Below are 13,937 nucleotides of genomic sequence, written 5' to 3'. Positions count from 1 at the left end.
AGGTGGAAGGAGGAGTTGGTGCTGGAGGAGGAGCAGGAGATGGAGGACTGGTGGTGGCAGTAGAGAAGTTCTCTGCAGAGACACACCATCATTGTCAAGTAGAGTGAGTTTAAACACACACACACACACAGATCGCTCCCTTCCTATGAACCAGTCTGCCATCCAGTCCTCCCATTAAGCTGGTCTGTCCTCTCTTCCCATGAACCAGTCTGCCATCCAGTCCTCCCATTAAGCTGGTCTGTCCTCTCTTCCTATGAACCAGTCTGCCATCCAGTCCTCCCATTAAGCTGGTCTGCTCTCTATGAACCAGTCTGCCATCCAGTCCTCCCATTAAGCTGGTCTGCCCTCTCTTCCTATGAACCAGTCTGCCATCCAGTCCTCCCATTAAGCTGGTCTGTCCTCTCTTTCTATGAACCAGTCTGCCATCCAGTCCTCCCATTAAGCTGGTCTGTCCTCTATGAACCAGTCTGCCATCCAGTCCTCCCATTAAGCTGGTCTGCCCTCTCTTCCTATGAACCAGTCTGCCATCCAGTCCTCCCATTAAGCTGGTCTGTCCTCTCTTCCCATGAACCAGTCTGCCATCCAGTCCTCCCATTAAGCTGGTCTGCTCTCTCTTCCTATGAACCAGTCTGCCATCCAGTCCTCCCATTAAGCTGGTCTGCCCTCTCTTCCTATGAACCAGTCTGCCATCCAGTCCTCCCATTAAGCTGGTCTGTCCTCTCTTCCCATGAACCAGTCTGCCATCCAGTCCTCCCATTAAGCTGGTCTGTCCTCTCTTCCTATGAACCAGTCTGCCATCCAGTCCTCCCATTAAGCTGGTCTGTCCTCTCTTCCCATGAACCAGTCTGCCATCCAGTCCTCCCATTAAGCTGGTCTGTCCTCTCTTCCCATGAACCAGTCTGCCATCCAGTCCTCCCATTAAGCTGGTCTGTCCTCTCTTCCCATGAACCAGTCTGCCATCCAGTCCTCCCATTAAGCTGGTCTGTCCTCTCTTCCTATGAACCAGTCTGCCATCCAGTCCTCCCATTAAGCTGGTCTGCCCTCTCTTCCTATGAACCAGTCTGCCATCCAGTCCTCCCATTAAGCTGGTCTGCTCTCTCTTCCTATGAACCAGTCTGCCATCCAGTCCTCCCATTAAGCTGGTCTGCTCTCCCTGCCTCCCTTGCCTACCAGAAGCTTCCTCCTTCAGCTGTTGTCAACATTTCCATGCTAACCGCATTCTCTGTTATAAACTGTTTTCTTGTCTGTAACAACATCTCTGTCCGTCCTGGGTGAGGGATCCCTCCTCTGTTGCTCACCCTGAGCTTTCTCCTGGTTTTCCCCGTTAAAAGGGTTTTCTATGGAGTTGGTAACCAAACTGGTGGTAAAAACAGGCTATACAAATAAAATCGCCTTGCCTTACCTATAGGCGTGGTGTGTATGCTGCCTTCGTCAGCCAGCAGCTGCAGCAGCGGCTCCGTCTGGAGGAACGGCTTCTTCAGCTTCATGTAGATCTGGTTCTGCACCGCCGACACGTCCAGACTGGGAATCACACTGACATGGATCAGACAGCGAAACCTGCAGAGGACACACAGGACACACAGAGGACACACAGGAGACCAGGTCATGTAATATTGTGTCACTGTGAAGAGACGATTCTGTAAAACATGGAGATGTCATATGAACATAAAGTGAGTTCATGTTACCTGTTGATGTTGGGCGTCACCCAGCGCTCCTGAGGGGGGGAGGACACGTTACATTTAACACAAAAATAGTTCTTTTAAAGGTACATTGTGTAGGTATTCCTCGCATCTAGCGTTGTGGTTGTATATCACAAGCAACTCAATCGTATTTTTCATGCTGCATTCACCTGGAATAGGGCAGACGTCAGATGGACGACAGCCGCTGCACGTAACGGCATAAACAAGCCTCTATGTAAACAAGTGGTCCGTCAGCACGAGGCAAAACAATACACGTGACGATATGGCGATGTCGTATTGTTTTACCGTCTTTCTCTGGACTTCTGTGACTAAAATGACATCTGGTTTGTTAGCGACGGCCGTCTGCCCGACTGCAGGTGAATGCAGCATCAGTGTAACGCTCCATTCCTCCTCACTGCGTTACCACGGTGACTTTTCACAGACGCCACCTCCACCTGAGCCAGTTACTAACAGTTATAACGTATTATAATACCTGAGCTTATAAGTCATGATAAAATGCTTTATAGTGTGTTATGATTATTGTTATAAAGTCTTATGATAATTAATGAGTGTTTATAATGATAGTAATACATGTTTATAAGCCAATTATAACACATTATAACTATATTTATAATGCATTATCGGTGTGGTCATTGTCAGAGAGTTAATAACAATTATAACGTATTATAATACCTGAGCTTATAAGTCATGATAAAATGCTTTATAGTGTGTTATGATTATTGTTATAAAGCTTTATGATCATTTATGAGTGTGTATAACTATAATTATACAGTTATATAACTGTATTATAACTCATTATAAGTCTAGTTATAATGCTTAATAGAGATACGTGTCAAATAAAGTGTTCCCAACATGATAAATATACAAATGTTCTCTGCTCTCTGTCATAGAACCACATCAATAACTCTATTTAATTTACATTAATATGACTGGTATAGAAACGTGACCAACTGCATCTAATAACATTAGACAGTCGTTGCTTTACATAAGATAATAATCTCTGTGTCAACCTGTTTCATTTATCAGTCGTGTCTTTTCTTACCAGTTTGTCTTCATGTGATGGCTCCACAGCGTTTTCTTCTTCTGGTTTGGACCTGAGGAAAACATGAGGAACACTGTGAGTTCTGGCCCGTCGGCTCCCTCTGGTGGTCATTTAATGTAATTAAAACATGAGGAACTCTGTTGGTTATTTAATATCATTAAAACATGAGTTCTGGCCCATTGGCTCCCTCTGCTGGTCATTTAATCTAATTAAAACATGAGAAACTGTGTTGGTTATTTAATGTCATTAAAACATGAGGAACTCTGTCGGTCATTTATTGTACTTAAAACATGAGGAACTCTGTGAGCTCTGGCCCAGCGGCTCCCTCTGGTGGTTATTTAATCTAATTAAAACATGAGGAACTCTGTGAGCGCTGACCCATCAGCTCCCTCTGGTGGTCATTTAATGTAATTAACTGTTGAACTGATGCAACACAGTGTTTTATAACTGAATATATGACGGTCAGTGTTGTAAACTTCTTCTACCTTTTCACTCCGAACACCGACACTCTGTTCAGATACATGCTGGTCGGCAGCACCGCTCGGATCTGCACCAACAACAACAACAACAAATACATAACAATAACAACAAACAGCAGTGGTTCAACCTTTAACCTTTATATTTATGACATGATCCAGTTATTTCATCATCTCCTGCACCAGAAGAGTTGATATTCAGAGAGCGACACATGAAACATGTTCAGGTCTTTATGGTTTCATCTGATCATCAGTGTCTGTGTGTAGTTGTGTGTGTGTGTGTGTGTGTGTGTGTGTGTGTGTGTGTGTGTGTGTGTGTGTGTGTGTGTGTTACCCAGTGATGAGCCATCTCTCTGGCCGTGTACGACTCTGTGTTGTTCCCGTCGTAACAAATGATGGCAAACATCATCCTGACTTCGTAAAAGGACCATTCTGACAAAAAGAGACGACAGAGCTCATTTGAGACACTGTGAAGCAGACAATGGTTCATTACATAATGTGTGCAATCTTCTACTGCGCTGCCATCGAGTCCATCCTGAGATACGGCATTACTGTACGTCCTGGTTCGCTAATCTCACAGTAAAAGCCAAATCTCAAATACTTAATCTGGTTAAGACGGCTGGTAAAGTCTTGGGTTCCCCTGTCCCTCACACACCTCAAGATCTGTTTGAACAGGCCACCATCAGGTTGGCAAACTCTATTCTAACAGACTCTATGCATGCACTTCTCCCTGAATATGAGCTCTTAAACTCAGGTAGAAGAGACCGAGTCCCTCTGTGCAGGCACAATCGCCTCAAAAACTCCTTCATCCCACTGTCCATTAAACTTATGAATGAGCAGCTTGTGTGATGATGTGTATGAATGTTTGTGTGTCCATACATCTGCCACTATCTACTCTCTGAGGCATATTGCACTTTAATGATTTTACTGTATGTTTTAAGTACTTTCCTGCAGCTCTTCTGTTGTACTGTTTTTGTCTTGTTGTGAAGCAGCACTGCTCTCTGTCCCAGAGAAATATCTCCCACGGGAGACTAATAAATGATTTTGACTTGACTTTGACTTGTTAATATCAACACAAAGGACACAAGTTTGGGCTGTTGTTTGTCACTTTTTGATTAAAGAGAGAACAGATTATATATTTAGATATTTTATTTACATAATTAAAACAGTTTTTCTGAAAATAAAAACTCTTGAAACCAACTGGACAAACAGATGAATGAATAAGGTTATTGTAAAACAATTAGCCTATCTCTAAATGTTTTAATACAGTTTGACCTGAGCAGACAGAAGTGATGAATGTGTTTTATTGTTATTGATCTTCTATATTTATCATCCGATGGTCAATATTTGCTGTGAGGCAGAGAGACGCTGTGTCTGCAGGACGCGGCTGTAAAACACCGGCTGCACCTCAACACTCACTTCCTGTGGTAAATGTTGTGTTTAATCAGAGAGTCTCACCACACTGCAGACTGGGGTCAGAGACCAGAGGACACGTCTCGGTGTCCCAGCTGTCCCTCTCCCAGTTCACCACGTCACCCTCAGAGCAGCACAGCGACGTCACTTCCTGCTCGCTGCGCTCTCGTCCCCACAGCCGGAACAGAGACACCGAGGACAGAGACGCAGGATGAACGGGGCGACGAACTCCCAGAACCAGAGTCCCGTTGGCGGCCAGGGATGGACACGAGGAGGGAGGAGGCTCAGAGGACGGATCTAGGAGAGAGGAGAGAGGAACAATCCTCTGGTCAAACACACTCAGATAGGCCTGTGAATATTCTCATTTGTCCAGGTCATCGTTATCCCCAAAGAAATTTAAATGGAAAGCAACTGGACTTGGTTATTTGTCTAGAAGACGTTCCACCTTCATCCAAGAGGCTTCATCAGTTCATGTTCATCTGGGACTGGTCCAACATAGAGACACACCACATTACATTTCTGTATCTTTTGGTCATTGGATTTCTTTTCATGATCATGATGAATGGGAACTAAACAAAAAGAGATTGGTTCATTTGATTTTCATTTTGAAGTACCAAAAATAATTGAAACACAAAGTAAGAGAAGGGAAAAGGAAAGAATGGGAGAAACAACAGGTTGATATGATACCTCGGTTTTGTCTAACTCCAGATGGAGGCTGAGGACTCACATCAAGCTTCAAGCTTTCACCATTTTCAGCTCATAATTCCTCAAACTGGTTTCAGACAGAGACGTGTGTGTGTCCTCTTCCGGACGATTTTCAATTCACTACTAGACAAATTATATATCAAAACATGCATCTTGATTGGGATCAGTATGCTATTACTTTTCTCAACAGTTTACTGCGCAAAATTTTTGCATGTAAGTCCATGGGACGGGCGGAAAAAAAGAGCGAAAAAGACCAATCATTGGAGTTTAACAAACGTCTACTGCTCAGGCATACTTTCACCTAGAGACTCCATTTAAACTTTAAACAGTAGACACAAGTCTTGTGTATTGGCGTATTACTCCACGTTTTGATAGGTCATATAGTTTTTGATCAATCCCTGATCAATGACCATGATCATTTTTGGAGAAATTATGAGATTATAATGGGTGTGTATTGGACGGAATGTTCGTGTCAGAGTGCGTGACATCATCGGTTAGAGTGAGAGAGATGCCAGAAAAACTCCAGATTTTTTCTCTTTCCAAACTCCAAACGGCCACAATTTACACTCTACACACATAATTTTTTCAGAATTTGTAAGACAAACTTGTTCTGTCTCTCATCATCTGCTCAAAATATCAGAGAGACTTACAGAATTTAAACTCTGAGCCTCTAAGTGCGGCCACGTCTGTCTCTGCTCCTCATTGACTCCAATACAAATATTTTCTGAGAGAAGCAGAACGGCCTGATGTTTTAAAACTGCCAGCGTCGCCAAAATATTTACTGTAGAAACACCAAATCGTACCAACATTTTCAGTAAGTCCTTAGAGCAACGTTGATCTGTGTTTTGTTCTGATAGGAGTTACCGTTTTGTCATGCTAAGCCTAAATGTGAGACCGGTGCAGAGGCAGAAAATGGCTCTTTTTCTCCACGTTTCTGTCTGTCTCAGCCTGCGGGGGCCCTATCGCCGTGGTAACCTCTTTGATCCTCAGGCCAGAGCTCGTTAACTTCATAAACAATCCACCTGGCGCTCGTTTAAATGTTTATAAACACCGACACAGCTAAATCAGACTGACACAGGATGCAGCTACTAACTAACTATGTGTCAAGTCAGTCACACACACACACACAGACTCTAGAGCCAGCTTCATGTGATTACAGTCACACACACACACACACACACACACACACACACACACACACACACACACACACACACACACACACACACACACACACACAGAGTTAACCTAATGTGGTTACAGCTCCTCCATATCAGTGCTTATAGAAAGATGATCATGTGTCTGTCTGATCAGCTCTGTCTTGACCTTAAGATCGTGGGTTTGATTCCCATATTGACAGAGATGGCAAAACCGGCAGTAGCTCCCGTGGCCCATTCAAAATTTCCCCAGAGGAAATTTTCTAGTATAATTATACTATATATATTTGACCCTGAACCCTGAGTTGGACTTGTCACTGTGTCGTCTCCGGTGGTTTAAGACTCAGTTCTTACTGAGACAAACGTCCGTCCCTCACGTCACTGGACATAAAACTATGAAACACTAACTGTGAGAAATAAATAGTAAATAACGAGAAGAGGCTGAAAGACGTTTAAACGGTATAATAAATAAACGCTACCTGTCGTCAGGGCAACCGGGACGCCCTCGATGTACAGGGCCGGTCTGTCTCGGCCGTGGGACCAGGTGAGACACACTGGGAACCACCGGGACACGCTGAGGCGGACCCGGTCGGTCGTCCACTCGGTCCCACACAGCCAGACCAGAACACGGCCCCGCTGGCCCCCCAGACCTAGATCCACACGCTGGACCTCTGGATGGAGGTAGGTGAAGGCCGTCCAGGGGGAGGACGGCTGCAGCTGCACGGGACAGACCAGGTGTTAGAGAAAATATATTATTATTATATAAGCTTTATTTCAGACACAGGTCCATATCACAAGTCAAACAATATAAATAGTACAAAAATTAAAATAAAGTACAAAAATACAAGAAGAGTGTGCATTTCATAAAATATACAGATTATTGCACCAATGCCACCTTATATTAGCCTAGAAGTGAATCGGTAGCAGCTTTTCAATGGGCCTAGAGCCTCAATTATGTGATTCTCTGATTTGTCGAGGCGACACATAAAACTAAACATCAACTGTCTTAAGAGCCTCACAGGTTGGCACTCTATTAGACACAAACACATGACTGGCACTATGCCACCGAGGGACACAGAGCAGGAACCTCATTGCATCATTGTATGCTACCTTGAGCCTCTGCAGCTCTTTTACTTATAATTGGACCACAATTGGGAGGTGTATAGAGGTGTTATGTAAGTTCTAAACAGAGAACATTTAACAGAGTCAGAACACATAGAAAACTTCCTGATAGTAGATAGTAGATTTTACATCGCTGTCGATAAAGGTCTTTGTCATCCGACCAGTCATTAGATATGACGTGACCTAAATATTTAATTTCCTCACACACAGCAAAGATGTGAACTGTCCCTTTAAAGCTGGAGCAGAGTCAAACATCCCAACCTCAAACTTGAGATGGAGACAGACGGTGAACTCCTGCAGAGCCGGGACGGACACGGCAGCTTTCAGTCTCACGTGGCTGCAGCCGGAGCTCGAGTCCAACACCTTCCCCCAGAGGCTGAACGGAGCGGCTGACCACAGAAATATACACAAATATACAGTAAATATAAATAAATATACAGAAATATACAGAAATATAGAGTAAATATACAGAAATATACAGAAATATATTTAAATATACAGAAATATAGAGTAAATATATAGTAAATACACAGTATACAGTAGACAACAGGCAGTAGATCACCAACATAGAGACAGAGAAGGAGAACAGATGTTTCCATCATCATCATCATCATCATCATCATCAGACTGAACATCTGACATCAACAATGAATAAAACTCTGCAGTAGAGATGTTGAGCTCTAAGTAGAGGTTTTGGTCTTTCAAAGCCGCTGTGACTCAACAAATGAAGCTTCATTACGTCAAACGTGTTGTTGTTGTTTTTTAGGGTGCCCATGATCATCTGGCCGGGGACTACAGCAGGATATTAGCCATGCTGGCCAAAGCTGCCCTTTTTACTGTATTTGATGCAGTTGATTAATTGGGACTGTCCACGTACAATAAAACAATAAAATAAAATAAAAAATAAATAAAGTATCAACGGCGTGCAGTTGCAGCAGATTTGGATTCTAAACTTCTAAACGTTTGGCAGGAGGAGCGGTGACCCTGACCCTGACCCGGTCTGGAGATGAAAGAGGGTTTTGCGTTCATTGTTGTGATAGTTTCGTTGATTGGAAACCAGGGAGAGGGAGTTAAGATTATCAGACATCCTCGCAGTTAGACACAAAGAGAAACAGACTGAAACCAAACTCAACTCAAATTATCTTCTTACTAAATAAAAATTAAAACCTCTTCCCACTCTCACCAGCTTTTTCTAATAGTTGCACATGCATTTCCCAATTTTCTTCCACATTTTTGTATTTTGTAAATATAATTTTTGTAAGTCTATCAATGCTGCAAAAGCATCTTTATTACATAGGCTACAGTATGTTATGATGACACAATTAAAATAGCATTAGCCTACACCCAAAGTATAACAGAAAAAACAGTTAAAAACCTCCAGATGGATCTTCTCATGACACCTTGCTCTTTACTGTAGAAGGTTGACCAGCAGATGGCGCCATGTTTAAAGTATCAAACGCTTCGAAACACTGAACCATCTCACAACAACTGCTTCATATTGATTCAGTGGTTTCTCCATCACTACTCTGCAGTCGTGTGAGGGAAACTTCAACTTAAAGGACTGCAGGTTCCAACACATGGTAGCTACAACTTATGTTGTGTTTTTCTTTTGCAGCCGTTATGATAATATGTAAGCTGCAGCCAGTGAGACGTTGAGACCTACCAGACTCCACAGCAGAGACGGAGCTGCTCAGCACAGACACACACACACACACCAAGACCTTCAGGAGCTTCTGCAGGAAAACCATCTTGAAATCTGGAAAAAAAAAAAAAAAAAAACAAGATCATGATGTTTCCATAACAACTTCTGGTCAGATTTTCCAAACCTTGGTATAAAGTGAAGACGTACCTACGTTTCTGCACAAATGAAACAACACTAAAGCAAAGTGGAGCAGTGAAGATGAATCAGCCAAGTTCAACTCTGGTTTCATCCAACCAGCTCAGAGACGAAGACGAAGCTCAGACCCGAAGACGAAGCTCCAACTCGTTTCTGCAAACAGAGGCAAGGCATCTTTATTTATATAGCACATTTCATACCAAGGCAACTCAATGTGCTTTACATAAAGACAAAACTTCTTTTTTTTTTAAAGAGAAGCATAAAACAGAATAAAAACAAACACTAAAAACAGAGTTAAAAGCAAGAGCAAATAAAAGTAAAAGAAAAGAAAATAGATAAAGTTTAAAGTTCTTAAAAAGAGCTCAGCTATAAGCACGTGAAAAGAGAAATGTTTTTAACCTGGATTTAAAGGTGCTGACAGTTGGGGCTGATCTCAGTTCTGCTGGTAGTTTGTTCCAGTTGTTGCAGCATCACAGCTAAATGCTGCTTCACCATCTGAACTCTGTTTGAGACGATGTGACGGACCACTGTGCTTTTCTCAGGTGTGTTCCAGCTGTGATTGGTCACAGGTGTAATACTGTGTGTGTGTGTGTGTGTGTGTGTGTGTGTGTGTGTGTGTGTGTGTGTGTGTGTGTGTGTGTGTGTGTGTGTGTGTATTTGCTTATTGAATATCATCTTAGCAGTCAAAGTAAAGAGAAAAGCCACCTGGCCTCTGAACAAAGGTGTAATTCCACCTGACAAACATCCATCTCCCTGTGTCTGTGAACTCCCTTAAATCCGTGTTGACTTTTCCCAGGAAGCTGAACGTCTCGGATCGATCCATCTGGAACATAAAGTCATCAATCCTCCTCTTATCTTCCTCTTCTCTGCTCTTATCTTCTGCTACTGACATGTTTTATTTCTATATTTGTGGTTTGAAGAGTTTAAAACCACTTCCTCTCTCTGACTCTGAGTCTCTCCTCTGATTGGCCGACTGTCAGAGAGCCAATAAAAAAACAACAGATTTCCTGTAAACACAGAAAACAAGTGGGCGGGGCTTTATGGCTGCTCCACTGTGACATCACAAAGTTACAGGAAGTCCTTTCACTGTATTAGTATAGGACCGACACAGTTCAGCATCAAGATCTGCAATAATCAATCATCAATAATCAAACAGCAGCAAACTCAGCTTTGTAGAAAATTTATTCCTTAGTAGCAACACATCAAAGCATGCAGGTTTTCATTTTTCCAATTTGACATTTCCATCTTTCCTTTGAGGAAACATGATGTAGAAAAGTGCATAAAAGTTAAATTGCTTGAAATGTACAGTAAGTTTAATAAGTTTATTGATCCATAGGAAAATATCAGTTACAAATATAGATTCATTTGGAAGAATAAACAGAAACACTTTGGTCGTAGGGAAGTTTCCACATGGACAATTAAGACAATAAGTCCCATAGGACGTTTCTGTCTGAATGAGATGAAACTACAGAGCAACAACCATGATGTCATCAACCATCCCAACGGGTTCATGTCCAACAGCAGAGTGATGTCATCAGCAGCGGTGATGTCATCAGGACAGCTGTGATGTCACTGCTTGCTGCTACAGTCGCTGCAGAGGATTTCTCTTCCTTCTTTCCCTTTGGCCACGAACGGTTTGTTGGACAAACTGAGGGAACATCGGTGACAGTTGAAGCAGAACTCGTGCCAGGAGTTTCCCTCGTAGTTCACCACGTTCACACCTTTACCGAAGCCTGGGGGGGGGGGGCACAGTCTGTTAGTCTTTATTCATGTCAGCTGGTCACATCACAGCAGAGACCAGGACCCAGTTGATCCAGGTATCTAACACATCTGATCAGATCCTGGATCAAATCTCTAAAATGAGTCGTTTCTAAACTAAAACCAGATCACGTGATCCAGTCTCTGCTTTCATCTGGATCAATCCTCAGTTTGTGTTGATCACAACCTTTTAGTCGGATCAGGAAAACTTTCAAATACACAACATTTATAATGTAACATATAAACATTTATAGATTTATATTTTTTATCCATTACAGCGATAAAGTTCACTTTTAATTTTCACAAATGAAGAACTTTTCCCAGACTACTGGATAATTAAATAAAGTTTGAACTGGAAACACATGGATAAACATTCATAATGAACTTGACTAATGTAAAAACAAGGGATTTCAAACCCTGGACTTTGATCCAGATGAAACCTTTTGACCAACTGGCCCCGGGTCTCCAACTGTAGATCAGAAACTCATCAGGAACTGTTTCTGGATCAGTTTAACGCTGCTCTGTCTGTGTTTAACCAGCAGTGTTTGATGACATCATGGTCTTTAGTTAAAGGAACTGTTTCTAGATCAGTTTAGAGCAGGCTGACCTGTGATGGGGTTGTGGCAGCCGCTGCACCTCTTGGCCACCGAGCTCTTGTAGCAGTCGACACAGAAGACCTGGTCCTGGTGCTTGGTGAAGCTGGACCCGGCCAGCGGCTCGGAGCAGCAGCTGCACACGAAGCAGTGGCCGTGCCACGGCTGCTGCTGGTAGTTCACTCCCCCAGAGGTGATGGGCTGCAGACAGACAGAGACAGAGACAGAGACCCACACGTTCAGACAGGTATAGTTACTGTGTGTCAGTGTTTATGGTTCATGTGTAATAATCAGTCAGGGTGCAGTCATGTGATACCTGCAGTGTTTGAATGAGATCGGCAACAAAAACGTGAATATAGATAGAATATAAATAGTTGTTCTAATATGTGGATAATTGTTGCATCTTCAATAAAAAAGAATGAATGTCCACACAACAGAGACAAAGAACACTGAGGTTCAACGCAGGAAAGCAGTTCAGCGGTTTCTTTACTGGACCATCAACAGCCTGGCAGTACACAACATGGGCTTCTCTTCCGGTGTGTCACTTCTTCTACTTAACACCAACCTTGACCTATGCTAATCCACATACGCCCTCTACTGGACTCTCAGGTACTACAGCCTCAAAAGGTGTCAACTGCATCTAAACATGTAAACTACCTGTGACTGCAACTGGTTTTCTGTGAGGAACAAATAATCATTTCCCTACTATACCACAATAATATACCATGTCGTACTTTAATCTGATGCAATACACCTGGCACTTTAAACTGATGTGCACTTTAGGGCACCGTGCAACACAACTTGGTACCCATGATGCACTGCTGCACTGTAGCACTTGTCACTTTGGCCCGGCACTTTTGCACCTTTGCACTTTATCTCTCAGAAACTCTTTAGGTCCCACTACCCATGGAAGTGTTGTAAACATGTCAATGTTTTATCTGGTTATAGTTGTTGTGTTGTGTCCTTGTTGTCTGCATTGTTATGTCATTTATAATACTATGTTTCTCTGTCACTGTACTGTTTTTATGTTTTGGGACTCTGGATGGAAATGAGCAGCTGCTGCTATATTCTGGCTCATTTACATGTTTTTATAGTATGTACATTGATGTGCACTGTCCCACCCAAATAAACCAATAAAGTAAAGTAAAGTAAAGACACACAGGTGCATCATGGGAACACACACAGGTGCATCATGGGAACGTGGTCTCTCACCTTCCTGCAGCCGACACACTGCTTAGCAAACTTCCTGTCGTAGCAGGGGCTGCAGTAGGTGTCACTTCCTTTGGAGAGGAAACTCTGCGAGCCGATTGGCCGTTTACAGCCGACGCAGGTGAAACATTCATCGTGCCACGTGTTGCCTTTATACTCGACCGTCTCTGAGCCTGAAGGTTTGTGGACAAAACAAGACATTAGAGGACGATGTCGTCTGGTGGTTTGAGAAACACTGATTGATGTTTTTAACATTTTTTAACATTTTATTGACCAAACAACTAATCGATTAATCGTTTAATAATCAACAGATGAATGGATAATGAAAATAATGGATAGAGATGAAGTTCGTATGTTGTATGTTGTGTGTTGTGTGCTGTGTGCTGTGTGTTGTGTGTTGTGTGTTGTGTGTTGTATGTTGCGTGTTGTGTGTTGTGTGTTGTGTGTTGTGTGCTGTGTGTTGTGTGTTATGTTGCGGCTACAGCCTCACCCGGCAGCACGGCCTTGTAGCAGCAGTGGCAGCGCGGAGCGTCTTCTCTGGAGCAACACTTCCCACACATGATGCGCTCGTCCTTGGTGCTGAACGGCTCCTTGGCCAGAGGCTTGTAGCACTTCACGCAGCGGAAACACTCCTCGTGCCAGAACCGCCCTTTATGGCTCAGCTCCTGGTGGAGGCAGCCAATCACAGCAGCTCGTTAAAGGGATACGCCAACATCCCGAGTCCATGACCAGCAGATAGACACCATCCTTTCCACTGTGCGTGCAGTAACAAGGGAGATAGAGCCGTATCGCCGTAATTAGCTTAGCTCAAACACTGGAAGTGTATGGGTAGTGTTAGCCTGACTTTAGGTGGAGGCAGGCTAACACTACCCATACACTTCCAGTGTTTGAGCTAAGCTAATTACGGCGATACGGCTCTATCTCC

General features: G+C 43.2%; 2 protein-coding genes across 2 annotated transcripts in view; both read right to left on the bottom strand.

Moving 5' to 3' along the window:
* cpeb4b (cytoplasmic polyadenylation element binding protein 4b) overlaps positions 1 to 13,937 on the bottom strand; it is a 197,025-nt gene that overhangs the window by 83,351 nt on the left and 99,737 nt on the right. The window lies entirely within an intron of this gene.
* Positions 10,617 to 13,937, bottom strand: part of LOC310996642 (four and a half LIM domains protein 1-like) — a 13,449-nt gene continuing 10,128 nt past the window's right edge. Inside the window, exons 3-6 of the mRNA XM_083986074.1 lie at positions 13,503 to 13,677; positions 13,016 to 13,185; positions 11,818 to 12,004; positions 10,617 to 11,185 (exon numbers count right to left, since the gene is read on the bottom strand). Coding sequence (XP_083842200.1) covers positions 11,022 to 11,185; positions 11,818 to 12,004; positions 13,016 to 13,185; positions 13,503 to 13,677 — 696 coding nt within the window. The 3' untranslated portion in view covers positions 10,617 to 11,021. The remainder of the gene's footprint in view (positions 11,186 to 11,817; positions 12,005 to 13,015; positions 13,186 to 13,502; positions 13,678 to 13,937) is intronic.

Source organism: Trachurus trachurus (genome assembly GCF_905171665.1).
Source record: "Trachurus trachurus genome assembly, chromosome: 14".
Taxonomy (NCBI): Eukaryota; Metazoa; Chordata; class Actinopteri; order Carangiformes; family Carangidae; genus Trachurus; species Trachurus trachurus.
The sequence above is the reverse complement of the archived record's forward strand: the minus strand, read 5'-3'. Positions and strand labels throughout refer to the sequence as shown.